Below are 18,825 nucleotides of genomic sequence, written 5' to 3'. Positions count from 1 at the left end.
TTACAAGTCTTTCTATTCATGCTTTTTGAACTTTTTATCACTCTAGTCTTCCCAGTAGAACTCCTCGAACTCATAAATATTCTTAGTTGCCTGCGCATGCTCTGGATATCTGAGATGTCTACACTCTCCTGAATCAGCATCAGGGGTCACTGCACGGATGCTGCTACAGGCATTGAATTAGGCATTCCAAACTAGGGTGGGAACAAGGATGTTTCAAATTTACTTTAAAAAAAAGGATGTCATAACTAAGGTGAAATATTGTGGAGGATCTTCAATGTAATTAAAACATTTAAAACTCCCCCCAAGGAAGCTCAAACAGATAAAGGTAGATTAATTATTCTTAATGTGATAAACATAGAAATATATGATATAAATAATATATATTTATATAATATAATAAATAATATATGAATATATTTTTTCGGCTAGATGGAGTGCCCCCTTAAGAGCAGGCAGTGCTGAGAGCAGATGTGGGTTGGGCTGTGCTTGGTGCCATTTGTACCTCTTCTCAGCCGTTTGCCAGGGTGCTGGGGAACATGCTCATCTGGTTGGTCAATGATGCGCTCTGTGCCAACAACATAATGATAAAACTTACATGGAAATCCATCTCAAAAAAAGCAATACTCTCAAAAACACATCGCCTAATGTTGAAATGAACGCTAACTTCTTTTTCTTTCGTTTTCAAAAAACACCTCCTGCCTTTCATTTCCTTATTTGGCAGCCCATGAAGTCTCCTGGAGGGGTGGGAGGGTGGGGTTTCTGATAGGCTGTCACGTGTCTAAGCAACGGATTACAAACGGCTTTTCAAATTATGCACGTACTGTATCTCCTTGAAATGTTAGGAAACAGGAACACGGACATATTCACACAGGCTGAAGGGAAACACAAATGCCGTGCTACTCATATCATGTGCTAAAACTGCAAAAAATGTGCACCAATGTATTACACGGGCAACAGGGCAGCAGACTTTAAAGAATTAAAGTGCATAATCAGAATTAAAGTGCATAATCTCCTCTAGTGTTATTGTAGCTGGGTGCCATCCGCAGTGTTTACAGAATTGTGTTTGTCGCCAGGTCTGCCACCTGAGGTCAAAGAGCCAGGCTGAGAATAGAGCAGTGTGTGTGACTCTGTCTTTCCCCTCCCAGTATTTCTCAGGCACACACACTCTCTCTTTCACACAGACATAATACACACACACTGCCCCCCTCCTCTTTTTTAACCTTTACTAACTGTTTGAATCTGTTGTTTGAATTTTAAGGGATGTGTGGTTATTAGGAAGTGTGCAGACTAAAGGTTACTTCAGATCAAAAATCCATCAGTCCCTGAGACAAATTGAGGCTGTTTTCAAAAAAAAAAAAATGTATTCAGCATGAACTAATGAGTTTTTAACCTATCACGTCAAATTCAGCATGTCAGATCTTTACTCCAGAATGAAAGGAGAGATAAATCTGCTCTACTAACTCATGACTAATTGTTATGGAAATACTCATTTCATTTGTTAACCATTGTTTTGATGTGAACAGCATCATCTTTAGTCATGAGCTATAGTCAAATCTGGTCCTAAAGGTCAATAATACTGCTGGTTTTCATTTTTACCCTCTAATTAGGACTGATTTAAAACTGGGACACCAGGTGTGAGTTAAATCCCTGGCTAATCTGTGACATTAATCGATCAATTAACTACATACAAAATGTATGACACAATACTTAAAAATCTACAAAGGCGTGTGGTACCCTATTGGTACATACACTGTGACTATAGCCAGCAATACATAATTAATATGTACATTTTTTTTGCTTGTACAGGGTACTTTTTAACACCTAAATAGAATTATTATACTTTCAATGTTCATTTGGGAAAATTGTTCCCCCTGCATTGGGTAGAAAAGTAGAAAACCAGCCGTACTGCTGGTCTTAAGGGCCAGATAAGAGCATCTCTGCTGTAGAGTATCACATTTAGGAAGCCATGCAGAGGTGTAGCAGGGTTTACCAGGATCGGCATGGTCTGGGGTCTCCTCATTTGCATGGCAACCTGGAACAGACAAAACCAGTGACCTCAGGACCAACCTGCGACCTTGTGCTGTATTCATTCATAAAAAATTTACTACCATTATACATAACCTTATAAAGGATTAGGCCATGTTTGCTATGGAAAATGGCAAACTGTGCTGCTCTATAGATAAACCGTCCTGCCCTAAGACAACAGAATATATTTTATTTTAATTATCTTGAATGGTTTATGTAGTCTGACTGAAGTCAATGCAATATTTCTTCATAAGTCCCTGTTGAAAGCGCTCAATTAAAAAGATGGCTTTGCTTTAATTTAATTATTATTAATTATTTCAGTCAGTGTGTTTTTAAAATCTGGTCATGTTTCAAACATAAACCCAGGTAGCAAATTGTTTTCTCAAATAATGAATTCACACAGCTGGGTACTTACAGAAGAAATTGTGATTATTTGCTTTGCTCAAAGGACACAAGAGACTGGGATATGTCTAAATATTTCTAGAGCTAAAAGACAAGTTTCCGGCCCCAGGCTACATTATATTTCAGATAAATTTCACGTCAATGTGAGCGGGCGCTACATATCTTACCAGCTGCAGAGAGCAGCCGAGATTCCAAGTCCAGGGGCAGTTCGCATTGCATTGATGCGATGTGTACAAACCGGGCACATTCTGGTCGCGTGCTTCTAAAATGATCCACCAGCAGGGAAATGCGCTCTCTCCTGTCTGTCACGCGCCGAAGCCGCTCAGAAGCTGCAGGTCCCGCCAGTTGCAATAAAGACTCAAGTCCCGGGTCTGGATTTCTGTACAGGACCTCGACCAGCCTCGAGCGCACTTCAGCTACCACCGTGAGGACATCCGCCTCCTCTGCAACCTCTTCCATCCCGAGACATCAGCTGAAAAGATGCATAGGCTATTCAGATTGTGGTTGGTACCCGCAGTTTCCTGACCTAAACCCCATTGAAAATACAGAAGGTTATGTAAGGACGGTGGGCTGCAGAGAAGAGTCCACATGAGAAGACCAACGAGTCTGATCTCTCTATAGAGATTCTGCGAGAAAGGAATGGTCTCAGATCCCTTGCTGATGTTTGATGAGGTTTTCCCACCTAATCAAACATCAAAGAAGGCTCAGTGTTGTTAAACATTAAACACTGCAAAGGGATGATGCACAATGTAATAAATGCAGGGGTGCTAATAACTGTGGAAAACATTTTTTTCAGAATAAAATTGTTTATGATCATTTAAATAAGTACATTTTAGCCAGCATTTTCTTCAAAGTAAATGAGGGTGCCAATAATTCTGAAGAGCGCGATATCCATAATAAACAAATACATACACGAATGCAACACAATCTTTTAAAAAGTAGCCGATATCTTAATATTAAAATTATGAATGCAAGATGTGAACATTCCGCGGTGCCGAGCGTTTCATTCATGAACCTATAGCCTATTTTCTCCAATCTATGAACGTGAATCGAAACCCCGTACCCGTAAGACCATCAAATTCATAGCATTTGCTAACACCATCGCAATCTATTTAATACGTGCTGCTGCTTGGAATTAGTCTTTATAAAAAAAATTATAATAAAGCACACAGGACTGGGCATTAGAGGCACGCGCCCATCGATGTGTAGCCTAGTCGTTAACGGTGAAAAGAAATTCGTACTGAACATGGGCGGGCTGTATGGTTGCCACTGCCGAGATGTGTTAGTTGAAATTGTAATTTAATTAGCAGTATTCATTCGTGCCGGTCTTTGAATTGGCGTTTTATTCTGTTTAATTCTGTAGATCCATGGCGTGCATGCTGTAGGCTATAACTTGCATAGCCCCGTTTTAACAAACCTACAAGTAACAGTGACATGTAGGCTAGGCTACGACAGACTCTATTGACAAATACGGCAACACGTACACGAACAGAGGAGTGCACGCCTTGTCCTATTTGTGTATATTTTTTGTTGCCACTAACCCTTTCCCACCCAGTGAGCAAACAACACACGAAAACATTAGGGAACTATCATTAAATTAATTTCTATAAGCCAAATATCTTAAACATAGAAAAAGGTCATATTTAAACACAATCTTACCGCAGATAGCAGCGCATCGCAACGCATTGTAACAGAATGCGAAAGTGAAAGGTAAGGGCATATTGGTTTCATTTTCGGTTATTTTCGATCTGCAGTAAGAGAAAAAACAAAACATACACACACACACGCTCGCGGAGGACAGTTCAGTCTCCGCAGCGTACGTATTCATAAGTAGATAAATGAACTACACGTGGTGAAAAAAGTTTCAGTAGGCCTACCAATGACGCAGATTTTCCCACAAAATTCCAAAATGTTATGCCAATTATATAAGGTGACTGGCTTCGCGGTCACATTATGGGAGACTGGAGATAGTTAATCACATGTCAAATGGTCAAATCGTCTTCAGGTCTGCAGTGGTGTGTCTTTTCATTGCTCTTTCTTTGCAGGATTTTCATCATGAGATACAACAGCATAGAGTAGTAGTAGTACCTGTTGCATAAATGCAAACATTAAGCTTACAGTTCAAGTGAAGAACAAACAATGCGATGTTGATATAAAAAAAAAACATGCCTCTTTTCAATATCGCCTTTCCATATTGAAGGCAAAGCAGAGCCAAATTCACTTGCATCATAGAGTAATTCAGTTTGACCTTGTGGTTTCTGATTTTCTGCACCAAACAGCCGTTTGAACTAGAGGGTGAAAAGGGTCATGATGGTGGGAGGGGGGGGGGAAACTAAAAATGGTCAGATTTGAATTTTGTAAGCATACACCCTGTGGTAGGAGGGTGTCTTTTATTAGTAATGGATGCAATTATGTTGTTTATTTAAATAGTGTGCAGATCATATAATGCCATTTATACAAATGTGATTCCAAAGCATTTTACCACTAAAAAATAGGGACATAGTTTTAGACACATAGACATAGTTTTTTGGATCTGTCTATGTAAAAGTTGAAGTAGGGGTAGAGGTAACCAGCTACTTCATTATTACTTCATCAAATGAAGTGGTGTTTATGAAATGCTCAGGGGTGAGATTCACTCTTGAGACATTGTACTGCTCCGTCAGTATATGGTTAAAGGGTGTCCACATTGAATTTAGGAATATAGTCACAACTTCATGGTCGGTGCACAAATTCCTGGCAGGACCACATCTCCACTGGTGTATCTTTATTTACAAAATGGTTCTGGGCAATCTCCTTCTTACCTCCCCACCCTCTTCTGAGTAAACCAAAATAAGTTTTAATGAGTTTGAATAGCCTTTTTCTTTGTTTTTTATGTGCTGCTGTGATCATACATTTCAGACCCTTGCTGCTTAGGCACTGACTGTGGAATGAGTTGGTATTATTCTGGCAAAGAATATGGATGGGCAGGGTTAGAAGGAAGCAAAGGTCAGATCTGAAAGACACTCAAGTATTTCTCTCTTCAAGATGTCCATGCCAGAGGTTTATTAGTTCTGGGCTCAAGCCCGTCTCTGTTAACCTGCTGATAGGTCAGGAAGGACTGTTCCTTCACTCCTCACTAATTAGAAGGAAGAACAGGAAAGAAAACAAGTCCAGAGGTTGACTGGAACCTGTTAGATCTGGAACGGCATCTTAAATATAATTCAGTAGCTAGATGCCTTCAGCTTTAGGTCTGCACCCTTGCTAAGGTCATTAGGTCATAGTGATTTGAGTTGTAGGTGTACTTCATGACAATTTTGCCTCTTGCTGTCATACCTGCTTGCCCCAGTAACCCCACGTAATATGGCTGATATCAACAGTAACTCCAAACCTCTGGACCTGTGCAGATACAACAACTTCCTCTTTGACCCCCCCCACCTCATTTCACGAGCCAGGCAGAAAATAATGAGCAAAGAGCATCTGTTTGCAGAACGTTTCAGGGATGGTGACTAAGAGGACCATTTTCAGTGGCCACTGTACGCCAATTACATATTCTAATATGTTACAGTGCACCACCAACCTAGCAGAGGTGACATTCCCACAGCAAGGAATGAAACATCTCATGGGAGTGCTGAAAAGAATAGCAAACTATTCTGAGTGAACTTCCTGTTCAACAGGCACAACATTCAACACATCCTGTCCAAAAAATTCTAATTAAATCCATTTATATGAGCAGTAAGTATTTATTTGAGAAAAAAGAAAATGCGATATAGCATTGATGTAAACACAAAGTGTTTATACAACATTAATACAATGAAAAGTAGAAAAAACTTCTTGCGTTTTAAAAGTAAGTCAGTATTTTGCATGGCCTCCTTCAGAATGCAAAACTGAAGCAAATTACTCGAGTAGATCATCTTGCAGCTGAATGAAACTATTTCAAGCTTTTTGCGGGCCTTGCTATAACTCTTATTTCAACTTTGCCTGCTTTTAGTTTTTTTCCGTGTCTAACCGTTCCCACACAGCTTCCATTATTTTGAATTCGGGGTTTGAGGTGGCCAGTCTAATCAAAAACTGTGAGTGTTTCATCAGAAGATTTTCGCTTCAAGTCATCGTATATAAAAATAATAATAATACTATATAACATTTCAATAAATACAGATAAACATTAACTTGGTAAAAAGTAACAAGAATTTCTTGAGTTATTGATATCTTTTGATATGGGTAGAAAAACACAGGCTTGCTTTCCAGATCTCTCCTCAACGCACCCACCTATTCCATATGTTTGCCAGATTATAACACCAGCACACCTAGTTTATCTAATCCGTATCTCACTAAGTTGAATGAGCTGTGTTGGTGTGGGAATTGAATAAATACAGGAAATGGCCAGGGTGCCTTGAGGAGAGGCTTGGTAACCAAGCCTGTGCTTTTCTAGCCATTAATTGGCCACCTTAACTAATGTGTGGTGAGCGTTCTGGTGCAAAATGGCAGCCATGCATCACCCAGGTGGGTGCTATACTTGGTGGTTGGTGAGGTGAGTTCCCACTCATCACTGAAAAGCACTTTGAGCGTTCGGAAAAGTGCTATATAAATATTAATTCATTCATGCATTCATATAGCATTGTATGGTATTTGCTTGGGCAAATAAACACTTACTGCCAAGACAAATAGCTTTAAATATAATTTTCTTTGTGTGGCCAAAGAGTTTTGCACAGTACTGTATATATACTGCCTTCTAGTGGCTGGATTTATAAAAGCAGATATTGGCAAAAGGGGATGTTCACATTTTACAGTAAGCGCAATGTGAAAGTGTGGTTTTAGGGGATTTTGTCACTCAAAAACTCCCTATGATGAATTTATTTAATTTTATTTTTTGTCGTGAAACTTTTTTATTATAAATTACGCAATACCATACACAAACAAGACTACTCAGGTTTCTGTGGGCTCCTAGCAAGTCAGTAACATCATTACACAATAACTAGGACAAAAAAGTTCAGATATTTACTGGTTCTGGTGCTAGTATAATTTATGCTGCTATGCATATTAACAACAACATATTGAATAAATTCATAACTAAAACATTAAAATGAGCTGACAAATAGTTACATTTGTACATATAACAGTTAAAAACAAAGTGTAACACATTGTGCACATCAACACTGTCCAAATGGCCAGACACTGTATCTGCAGACGTGTATGTGTATATGTAACATGTCATCACTCCAAAGTTCTTTTCAGGAAGTCTACCAACAGGTGATGAGGGAATCCAAAGTCCAGCTGAACAATCACATACCCCTGAAAGAGAGGGAGAGAAAGATATATAATTATTATTACTATTGATAGTAGTAGTAGTAGCAGGAGTAGTGTTATTAAATATGTCACACCATATCTAATCATATGCCCTGTTTATACCCTTGTTCAGTTGCCCACTAAAGCATATCTGAATTAGAGTTTCAGCAAGAGACAGAGAGAGAAAAAGACAAGTGGGGAACAAAAGCGGAGATCAGAGACATCGAAACATAAATGAGGGGGAAAGGGGGAAGATGATGAAAGAATACAAATGGGCTGTATTGTAGGGCTCAAAGTCTGGAACAGTGTTACAGTCTGATAGGCCACGCTGTTTCCCTTAAACCGGTAAAGCACCAATAACAGTGGTATTACAGAACAGATTTTATGTCCTGTTGTGTAGGACTGGGTCATGAGACTCACAAAACAAACATAACCTGGGTACTAATGTGTATTCACTTTCCACAAACATTAACACCAATGGTCACAGTGTGCTTGCAGTTTGGTTGACATGATTCCATATCTGTCCATATGGTAAATGCTAGATTCTATCATGGGGTAGGTCACAGAAAACAATTTTTGGTCATTACGTGGGTTGTAGGGTCAGAGAATATAAGAACCCACCTGGGTTGGGATTCAATTGTAAGTCATTGTAAGTTTCTCATATAGACCATCATGGCCATTTTCAATTCAAAAATTGAATTTAAATTAATTTACTGAGGTGGGCCAAACCCTGGGGCTCATTAGTGTAGGCTACAGTGCCAGTGCACTGCTGCTGCAGTTTGTGATCAGGCTCCAGGTGTGAGACAGGTATACTGACAGGTGCACACAGGTGTGTTCAGATGAGCTCACGCTACCTGGTGGAACAAAACCTCAGGATTTATGATCTCAAACAGGTCCAGGCCCTGTCTGTTCATCACAGTGGTGAGACCAGGCTCCATGTCTATATGTGGGAGGATTACATGATCGATTAGAGACACACACACACACAGACACACAAACATGTGCAGACACACACTCGCACACACACACATAGAAACACTAACACACACTCAAAAACACACATACACACACACACACACACACACACACACACACACACACACACCATTTAAGTGTAGTTTTGGTGAGAGACTTACAGGATATTACTTTTGGAATGCCAATTTTCTCAACTGCCTCTTTCAGGTACTCCACCTGACCCTCTGACAGCTAGGGCACAAATATGCATCAGACAAAAGTAATCAAACACAGACACAGATCAGGCTTTCACATCACTGCCACGCACCTGCTGTTTCCCTGGGGAGAAAGAACCCGTCAGGATGGAGACTCTACAAAAATCAAATTAAAAACAAGTTAAAGCTCACATATCTATACGCTCTTTAAGTGAAGAATAGCACAAGATTATATATGAGAAATTTTAGTTGCCATTGACAACAACAACAACAACAACAACAATAATTATAATAAATGATAAGTATCCTCATTGTGCATAATTAATAATAATTTTATTTCTAATGCATTATTCAAGTAATTGTTGTAACCCAAAGTGCAAACTGTAAAACAAATAAGACCAGTCAATCAAAGAAAGGTTAGAAAAAAAACATGTAAATTAAAACATAAACAGTTGATTTAAAAAAAATGTAACAATGCATGACCAAAACAGGAAAGAGGTAATGTTATGATGCAACAGAAAAATAATATCAAAACTATTTTAAACAGGTCTTTCAGCCAGGTCTTCAACTTGAGCTTAGTAAGCAAGAGGAACTTACATTCAATTCTAAAATTTGAAAATGACCAGTGCAAAGACAGATCAGCTCAGAGATCAAAACAGATGCAACATGTCCTATCATATTGGATATTGTCAAAATTTGTGCTTTCCCCTCTGGGGAAAATGCTGAGGCATTCATAGCCGTACATGTGTCACGCATCTGACTACGGTGCTGACTGAGCATTTATCCTCGGGTAACACAGAAATATGCACTTCAGTATCATTGGCACAACGGTGGAAATTAATACCAGTTTTTTGATGACTCTGCCAAGAGGATGTACAAAGAGAAGAATAGTAGGCCCAAAATAGAACCTTGTGGAAGTCCAGAAGGAATTTCAAACATTCGTCTGTTTAGTAATAGTATTGCTTATTGGCCTAGTTTAAGAAAGCAGAGTCCGTGCAGTCTTGCTAACTCCAAAAATGCATAATAACCACTGTGTTGACAACCTCAGCATTTTCATTGGAGAACTGAGGCTTTTTAAAAAATCAACAAATCTTTCTATTTCATTTGTTCCTTATTTAATACATACAAAGTTAACTGCCTTGTCCTAAAAAACACGGATACAGTACATTTTACTCTGACAGAGCATGTTTTGTCCCTTGTGGGCACTAGTAAAAACTGCTAGATGGTTATTAACGCTAAACATTTTAGTATATAGCTTAGCAGCAAACGTGCTGTTTATGAGTCCCTGGTTACGAATGAGGAAATCTGCATTGCGGCCCTGTGTGCAGCCATTGGTCAGGCCTGCGTCACACTCACTGTGTTGCCGTGGCATTCAGGATTAGCTTCTTCTCAGCATAGTCTGCTCTGACAACCACCTCCACTTCCTGGAAGAGAGTGAGTTGTTAATGAGCTGGTATCAGTTATCAGTCTTATATTTGTGTTTAAGACACGGCACTGCTTAAGATAGCTAATTGTGTGAAGATGTTAAATACCTGTAAAATTTTGGCTTCTAATGTTAACCCCCCCCCCCCCGCCATGTTTATACGTCCGAGGTGGGAAAAAAAGTGTTGTTTGGAATCAAGCACTGTTCTGTGTGTATAACTATTGTGGTGCTGAACCAAATGGTTTTTTAAATGAAATCTGTGGTGATGTCATATACTGCGACGAGCAAAAAGGGTGACAGTCTGCTGGTGTATCCCAGAGGGGGTCACATGTCACAAGATGAGGTCAGCTGACCGCCTCAAAGTAGAGAGCGGGGGCGTCCAGGTCATCGGAACCACTGGTCCACTCCACTGCAGCCACAGAACGGACAAATGTGCCCTGGGGGGTCGTCCAGAGGTGGGGCACGGACGTACTCCATGCCTTCAGCACCGAGTTGCCTGAGGACAACAACTGATACCACACAGACATGCTCAGTCACACACAGAGATACTCAGACATACCTAATCACACACAGATACATACACAGACATACCTAATCACACACAGAGCTATACACAGACGTGCCTAATCACACACATTAACACACAGACATGAACAACCTGATACTCTCATGCACACATATGCTCTGTCATGCGTACAGATATACACATATATGCAAAATCACATTTTCTTATGTTGAAGTAACTGATTGTCATTTGATTTGAAATGCAGTCCATTGATTTTGAAGTGGCATCAAATATTAAGAGTATGTCACCTTTTCAGTAGGATTTGGAGCCAACTATTTGATTTTGTTTGCTGTTAAGGAACATTTGTTACCTTCACATTGAATACACAAATTTACTGGAGCTCAGCAAGTCAGGATTTCCATGTTTCCATGGTGCCTGTGCCCAGCAGGTTGATCACATGGCCATAGGCAGCTTCTGTGATTGGCTGCCTCTGTCCCAAAAATATTCTATTTGTTCCCTATATATTCAGTACTGCAGTTCTACAAAACTCCAAACAAAATTATACCTCTCTGATTCTTTACACTACAACGTTTATAATTTGCAGCCTCTATAAGTATGCGTGAAGGAGTGTAGCCAGACAGACCAACCCCACGTAGGTTAACCAGCCAATCAGCATACCTGGTCCAAGAGAGTGGGCATAGGTGTAGATAGATCCGTCTCAAAAAGGCCCTGAAATCACAGTCATAAACCTGTATCACAATAATGTAATAATGCAAAAGAAAAGGCACTCATGACATGTCATGACAAATTAAGTAAATCAAAAATCAATAGACTGTGGGGAAAAAATCATGTGTAGATCATGTTCAATGGGTTTTCTGACTGTAACTGCCAATATTGTATGTTCTCATTGCATTATGTACACAGCCTTCTGGGGAATCTGCTCACACTAGGAGTAGATTACAATTTGTTATTGAAACAATAAGTCAAATTAAAAGAGATATTATTTACAGTGACTCTTTTGTCTTGAGACCAGAACTATCACTCTTCCACATAGCTACTCAGCTGCTCCACAGTACAGCTCTGACCACTGCTTCTCTGACCACTGCTCCACACTGCCCTCTAAGAGACATACTGCCAGCTCTTTTCCTGTGAAGTTGCAGAAAAAGCGGCCGTCTTGGTGCGCAGCAGTCACGAGGGGACCCAGCATGTCATCAGACACCCAGAAGTACAGCATGCGATGCTCGGTCAGCTGGGCGGGACTGAACACCGAGGCGTTGATGACTGCAGTGTGATTGTTGTAGCGGGTCAGCCCCTGGGAATCATGGGAAAGGAAGGTCATCACAACCAAACCAAACAAATATAATGTGCATTATGTGTATAATTATGTACAATATGTATATTACATCATTAACGTCAATCATACACAATGGGATGGGAACCATATAAACATAGGCCTACGCTTGAGCCTGCACTACACTCAAAAGGACTGAAAAGAGTGTCACACTCTGGTAGCAGACAGACAGACAGACAGATGGGGGATGGTACCTTGTGGTAAGACTCGATGTAATTGGACGTAATGAAGGGGGCAGAGGTGATAGACACGTCCATGCCAATGTCGCCATCGCTCAAAAAGTGCTCTGTGGGATCGATCACATAGATTGGCCAAGTATGCATACACAATGCATGCTACGTGTACACTACACGCACAAGTTCACATGCTAAAGCTTCCTTAAGATCTGATAGTGCTTCATCATCATCACCATCATCATCATCATCATAATTATTGTCATTGTCATCATAAATCACCATACACATATCAAACATTTTATTTTCCATACAGCTTTAGATGCCAGTAAACCCATAATTCACCCTCATACCTGCTGTCTCTTGGATGAAGTCAGCCAAAATGGTTGCCAGATTGTTTATTTCTTTACAGATCTGAAATAAAACCAAAAAGATAGAGCACATACAAAAATTGTATATATACTGTATATTGCAACCTTAGAACTGAAAGAATATCTCTTTTTGACTGTGCATATGCCTGGGATTCTAAAATCTGGCTCCTGAGGTCAATCAATTAATGATCAGATAAAAAAGAAAACCAGCCGTACTGCTGGCATCGAGAGCCAGATTCGAGTATCCCTGACTTAAGCCATTGTTCAGCTTCAGAAGTGGAAAATTGTTCCTCTTCTGATGAGACAGCAGGGGGCAGTGTTGAGCCACATATTTGTGCTTGTAGAGCAACAGTCCCAGGTCAGCATCTGTGGTCAGGCGTGACTTCATGACCCATCCCTGCCATTTGTGTTCATTCCCTCTCTCTACCGCAAGCACTGGCTCTTGGTCACCCCCCCCGCTGCAGTCCTTACCTGGCTTTTGACGACCATTTTGATGGTAAATGAGAGAAAGTCTGTGAAAACTCTCTTCAGCCAGTTCGGGCTGTATCCCAGCAGCAACCACAGAGAAAAAGACAAACAGATGTATTCACATATGAAAGCAGGCATACAGTGCACAAACACAGATACAATTTTGAAACTCCCTCATTAATTAAGACATCCACACCACGAACACACACACACACACAAACACATGCAAACGCACATGCACACACACACACACACACACACACACATATATACGCACACACGTGGATGACTGTAATCTGTGGATTTGGTGGGTATAAAATATATTCTTCAATTCTGTATTTTTTGATCTGGTTTATACCTCTGTAACATCTTCGAAGCAACATAGGCCTCCATCATTTGGGCTGTACTTTATTGATTATATTAATTTTACATTAGATTACACTTTTTTGATAACACCTTTTGTCATTTGTAACAAAGTACAATGTAATGTATTTTGCCCATTTTGGTGAACTCTGGGGTCTGGAGATATGGTGGTTTGTACTGAGAGATGGGTGGTGGCAATGCTCACTCACTCTCTGTCTCCCTGTAGTAGGAGTGTGAGCTTGTGGAAGGTGAGGTAGCAGTCTGAGGTGTCTGTAGCAACTTTTCCATTACTGCAATCTGAGAGAGAGAGAGAGAGAGAGAGAGAGAGAGGGAGGGAGGGAGAGAGAGGTGAGAGAGCAAGAGAGAGAGATAGAGAGAAAGAAAGGAGAGCAAGAGCAGATAAAGGAGAGAGAGAGAGAGAGATGGGAGGTGGTCACAAGCCTTCAAGGGACATGGCATGTATAATAACAAAGTCTATCATTAGATAAGTTCTGTAATGATGTTCTTGGAAAGAGGTGGAGTGAAATCTCTTATAAATGTTGTTTCACATTGACCTTTGACTTTACTCATGATTGTGCTGGCATGGTACTTACATAGCCTTGGGTTAATGACCAGATCAATATGGGTCTCGATCTCAAAAGCCACAGATTGCGCCACCTTGATGCTGTCCAACAGAGATGACATCAGGATGTAATTTGACAGTGCCATATTACGCCTGTTTTCCCATTTCCCCCCACCAGCAATTTCCTCTACTTCCTTTCTTTGCTCAAAGAACAAATAAAGACATTTAACACTATTGTGTATTATTGGGTATTCATGTACAGCAAAGGGCTTGCCACATGCTTAAAAACACACATTCACAAGTCCAGTTAACACATAACATAAAATTATGTTGCTTTGATATTGTCCTAATGACATAAAGTTCTGTCAAAAATCATGGGAGAAAATATAAATAAATCCCAATTTAAACAACAGTGATGAACTACAAGCACACTGAGGTGAAAACAACCAGGTTCAGAAAGTCCTCCCCAGTATTTTGTTCCAATCACCTGGATTTGCTAATTAGTACAATTCTTCATCCAGTAGGTAGACTGACTTGTAAAATCAGCTGGCTGAGTTTATGGGTGGAAGACACACAAAGCAGGACTTTAACTTTCTGATCCCTGGACTTTCCACCTCTGCTGATCATAAACTATGCACTTTTCACAGGTTTCGGGCAGGCTACCACGCCGTGGACTACAGTATGTTAACTTGATTTAGTTCCAGATGGGGTGTGATGGAAAAGGACATGACTCACAGCCAGTTTCCATATTCGTATCTGAGGGTTCCCTGGAAGGTGGCGGAGACGTTAGCGATGGAGATCCCGACGACATCATCTTCTCGCAGCTCAACTTCGCTCCGCCCAATCGCTAGATTGTAGATATGTAGACTGAGAGAGGTAAGAAATCAGAGTGAGATATATGCAGTCCCAGTCACGGTTAACATATTGGGTTTTATCCATGGGATCAAAGTGCAGGAAGTGGTGGTCTCATGTGCCAGGCCTGTGGCCTTACGGTGACATGAGCCTGTCTGGGTTGACCAACTTAAGTGAGATGAATGAATGAACATTGGTTTATTAACTGCTGAAATGGTGAGTTTTGAATTATCAAGGCATCAGCCATGTAGTGTGCAAGATATGTGAGTTCTGAGCATGTAGTGGATGACCACAGTGAGAGTTAAACAAGTAGGTACAACAGAATCATTACTGGGTTGGCTGTGAGAGTACTGGGTGATCACCCGACAAGCCATTAAGTACTGAGTAGTGAGTATTGGCCAAATGTTGTGTATTTACTAAGTAATGATGAGTACTGAGCTGGGTAGAAATGAATGAGAAGTGTATGGATGTTGAGTAAGTGCTGATTGAGTTGTGGGTACAAGCGTAGAACTGAATGGGAAGCGGGTGGATGTTGAGTAAGTACTGATTGAGTTGAGGGTACAAGTGTAGAAATGAATGGGAAGCGGATGGATGTTGAGTAAGTGCTGATTGAGTTGAGGGTGCAAGCGTAGAAATGAATGGGAAGCGGATGGATGTTGAGTAAGTGCTGATTGAGTTGAGGGTGCAAGCGTAGAAATGAATGGGAAGCGGATGGATGTTGAGTAAGTGCTGATTGAGTTGAGGGTGCAAGCGTAGAAATGAATGAAAAGCGGATGGATGTTGAGTAAGTGCTGATTGAGTTGAGGATACGAGCGTAGAAATGAATGGGAAGCGGATGGATGTTGAGTAAGTGCTGATTGAGTTGTGGGTAAGCGGCACACTCACTTCTTGAGGTTGTACTGAGCCCTCCCTATTACGGGCAGGGATTTCTTGCCCTTAACATCGGGGTATTGGGCGTGCTGGAAGACGGCCTGGATCACTTCAGAGGTTTTTTCATTCACTGCAGAGAGAATGAATACCTCAGTGGGACAAACGATGACGTCACCAGCTCTAGCAACAGGGGGACAGAAGAAAAGACTGACCCAGTTTTCCATATGAGTAGAGAAGGAATTTTCAAGACCTGATCATCTTGCCAAACATTGTAGAAAATGCCCTCAAATCAAATTTGCACTGCGGGAACCCTTACAATACTTTGCTCAGAAACTCTGTTTCACCACAGAGGAACACCCACCCCCATCTGTAATGTTCCATTCATGTTATCTCCTGGATGCTTTTCAGAAGACAGCCATATAACATTATATTTCTAACATAACTGCAAATCAGCTTAACATAACTGCGTGCTACACATTGGGGCAGATGTGCATGTTTGACACATCAGGAAAGACAGTGCAAGGATATGTCCCAGCTTTGCCATTCACCATGGACTTGCACATTTGGGTGGCAAAGAAAAATTGTCTTATACACAGCATCTAAATCAGGGGTGGGCCATTCTGTTCCTGAGGATATGTATACAGTGTATGTTTCTACCAAAATACCCTGGTTCAATGAATAAATTTAGCTTCACACATCAATGAATGTTCACTCATAGAGTAGACCACAGTAAAACATTACATATAAGGATGCAAGGACAAGCATTTTTGTGTCATGAGGGCCTTATTAAGAAATGGAGCTAAAATGTCAGTTTGGGTAAATGATCAGGCAAAGGAAATGAGTATGGGCAGAAGTTGGCATGAAATTAAAAAATACAGGCAAGACTGTAATCTGCAAAAGTCCTTATGCCTGTATGCAACATCAGCTCTAAACATGGATATTGTAGTCTCCCAGAGGCAGGAAGACTATAGCATACTACTTGGAGGCAAAACATAAATGTGAAAGTTATGAAATGGTTAAGGAATCAAACTGCACAACATATACAAAATAGACACACATTTACTGATTAGTTGCAGAGAATTTGAGGCAACAGAGAGAGACTTGGTCATTAAGAAAGAAAATACAATTATTAGGAAGCAACTGTCACCGTAGGATTCAGTTACAAAACCACCAAAGTACCTTTCATGTTTTGTAAACTTATTGTCCCAACACCCCAATTAGATGCACAGTTCAAAGCCAAAAAACTTCCATTAGCTTTTGGTGAGGAGCCCAGCTGAGCACAGCTACTGTGGAATTGGCTCATGGATGTTTGATTTAGATGCTTTCAGTGATTATCCGTGAAATCAGAGAACTGTGCTCAGAAAGTTGCCATGGCGAGAGAGAGGGTGAGAGAGGCTGAGGGGGAGAGAGAAAAAAAGACAGAGAGTGGGGAGACCTCTGCTATCACAATTTAAGTGGCTGAGACAAGTGAAGAAACTGTTAAAGCACGATAGCGATCACAGAGAGAGTCATACTGTAGTTGACAGAGTGTTACAGGGGTATAGTGAGTTACATTTGTGTTACAACTTAATTACAGACTTAAGAGATGGTAAGAGGTTAGAGAAAAGATGAAAGTTATAATTAAACTGAAATAGTTGCTGTTTTTGGGAAATATGGTGGAAATGAGGCTCACTTACTCTAGTAAGTTATCCACAGTGAAGGCTATAATTCATTAAAGAGAGGTAATGTTCTATGAGGCTTAATTTACAGTTCATTACAGCGAAAGAGTTTGTTACTGTGAGAGTAAACTATAATTTACATTTAAGGCCAGAACAGATCCAAAAGTCACCAGCTGCTGAGAGATGAGCAGATTTGTTCAATGTGAACTTCAGGGTTTTGGAATATCTACTGACGGCTGCTGTGGTCTCCAAGATTTAAAATATCAAATTTTTTGAGTTTAAGACAAGATCAATCCACTCAGCCAAATCACAGCTCAATCCGTTATGGGAATAGATTTAATTTATTGACTGGTGTCCTGATGTAGACTGGTTCCTGTCTCATGTGCTGTTGCATATTTGAATGTGGATTCAGAATAAGAGGAGAGATGCTCACCCTTAGAGACTTGCATGCAATAAGAGAGAGAGAGAGAGAGAGAGGAGACAGGGAAAGAGTTTGATGGACAGACGGACAGCTGTACTCACAGACAAGTGCCGCTGGGTAGGTGACTCTGCAGACGATCCCAGTGCGCGTGTGCGCGGAAGCCTGATCCACACACGACTGGGTCGTCCCAATCAGGCTCCCCAGCAGGAGGGACAGGGACAGAAGCTTCGCCATCGCAGCTCGTGACCTGACAGCCGGCCGAATAAACTCGGGACGTCCCGTTGGCTCTTATATTGAGTGCGTAGTTCTGGGAATCTTTCCCTGTAGATCCGCTTTGTTTGACTCCACCTGGGTATGGAGGGAGAGCTGGAGAGGAGGTAACAACAGGGCAGGGGGGCTGTCCCATCCTGGGTGGGGGTGGGATGGGAGCTCGTAGAGACATAGATGCTAATTCTTTAACCAACAAGAGCCGTGTTTGTGTGTGCTGTTCTTTTGTTTGTGTGTATGTGTGTGTGTGTGTGTGAGAGAATTGGCCAACCTTTCCCATCAGTATTCACACCAGGACGGGGTTACTATAGGGCAATAAATAGCTGGGTGGGTCAGAGGGTCTCTCTGCTGGAGGGGGCGGATGCTCCACCCAGTCCCTGTTCTCCTCCAATCAGGAAGCCAGCTACTGAAGCAAGTTCTCTGTGAGAGTTCCAAAACAAAACAATCAATCCCTCAACTCAAAAACAAGTCAGTTCAAACAAATATTTTTTGTAGAACAAATGTGTTTCAGTGCCAAGACATCGTCAGTGCAGCCCACATTTGTGTATTGAGGATAGCTCTTCCCTTGGGTGAAAGTTTAACAATTTAAAGTTTTATATTTTTTGTTTTCATCAGGTGTGAAATTACCCCCAGAGCTAGAACAATTATCTGGCAATCGTGGAGTTGCCAGTTTGAGCCCTGGC

General features: G+C 40.9%; 2 protein-coding genes across 4 annotated transcripts in view; both read right to left on the bottom strand.

Annotated features, from left to right (window-relative positions):
• nlrc5 (NLR family, CARD domain containing 5) overlaps window positions 1-4,232 on the bottom strand; it is a 32,417-nt gene extending 28,185 nt beyond the window's left edge. For both annotated transcript variants that reach the window (XM_064335448.1, XM_064335449.1), the window contains exons 1-4: window positions 4,087-4,232; window positions 2,595-2,899; window positions 1,991-2,032; window positions 503-565 (exon numbers count right to left, since the gene is read on the bottom strand). In XM_064335448.1, coding sequence (XP_064191518.1) covers window positions 503-565; window positions 1,991-2,032; window positions 2,595-2,886 — 397 coding nt within the window. In that variant the 5' untranslated portion in view covers window positions 2,887-2,899; window positions 4,087-4,232. The remainder of the gene's footprint in view (window positions 1-502; window positions 566-1,990; window positions 2,033-2,594; window positions 2,900-4,086) is intronic.
• A 3,019-nt stretch (window positions 4,233-7,251) lies between these two features.
• Window positions 7,252-18,388, bottom strand: cetp (cholesteryl ester transfer protein, plasma). Of its 2 annotated transcripts, XM_064335447.1 has the most exons (17): window positions 17,977-18,116; window positions 16,976-17,191; window positions 15,812-15,926; window positions 14,810-14,941; window positions 14,106-14,176; window positions 13,722-13,809; window positions 13,153-13,222; window positions 12,664-12,724; window positions 12,332-12,423; window positions 11,919-12,098; window positions 11,465-11,515; window positions 10,635-10,790; window positions 10,215-10,282; window positions 8,972-9,014; window positions 8,826-8,895; window positions 8,544-8,629; window positions 7,252-7,695 (listed from the first exon to the last, which is right to left on the bottom strand). In XM_064335447.1, the coding sequence occupies exons 2-17, from the start codon at window positions 17,097-17,099 to the stop codon at window positions 7,618-7,620; spliced, it is 1,485 nt and encodes a 494-aa protein (XP_064191517.1). In that variant the 5' UTR covers window positions 17,100-17,191; window positions 17,977-18,116; the 3' UTR covers window positions 7,252-7,617. The 2 variants fall into 2 exon arrangements, with proteins under 2 accessions (XP_064191517.1, XP_064191516.1); XM_064335446.1 differs by lacking the exon at window positions 16,976-17,191 and having other exon boundaries at window positions 17,977-18,388.
• Between the last annotated feature and the right edge of the window lie 437 nt (window positions 18,389-18,825).

Source organism: Anguilla rostrata, chromosome 5 (assembly GCF_018555375.3).
Source record: "Anguilla rostrata isolate EN2019 chromosome 5, ASM1855537v3, whole genome shotgun sequence".
Taxonomy (NCBI): domain Eukaryota; kingdom Metazoa; phylum Chordata; class Actinopteri; order Anguilliformes; family Anguillidae; genus Anguilla; species Anguilla rostrata.
This window is presented reverse-complemented; position numbering and strand designations above follow the sequence as displayed.

What these genes read in the sequence shown, in the direction of transcription:
- cetp (XM_064335446.1), bottom strand. Translation starts at nt 18,109, where the DNA reads ATGGCGAAGCTTCTGTCCCTGTCCCTCCTGCTGGGGAGCCTGATTGGG. An exon ending in AAATGGTCGTCAAAAGCCAG is followed by an intron (nt 12,725 to 13,152) that starts GTAAGGACTGCA and finishes GTTTTATTTCAG; the next exon opens with ATCTGTAAAGAAATAAACAA. An exon ending in CTTCATCCAAGAGACAGCAG is followed by an intron (nt 12,424 to 12,663) that starts GTATGAGGGTGA and finishes TCGATCCCACAG; the next exon opens with AGCACTTTTTGAGCGATGGC.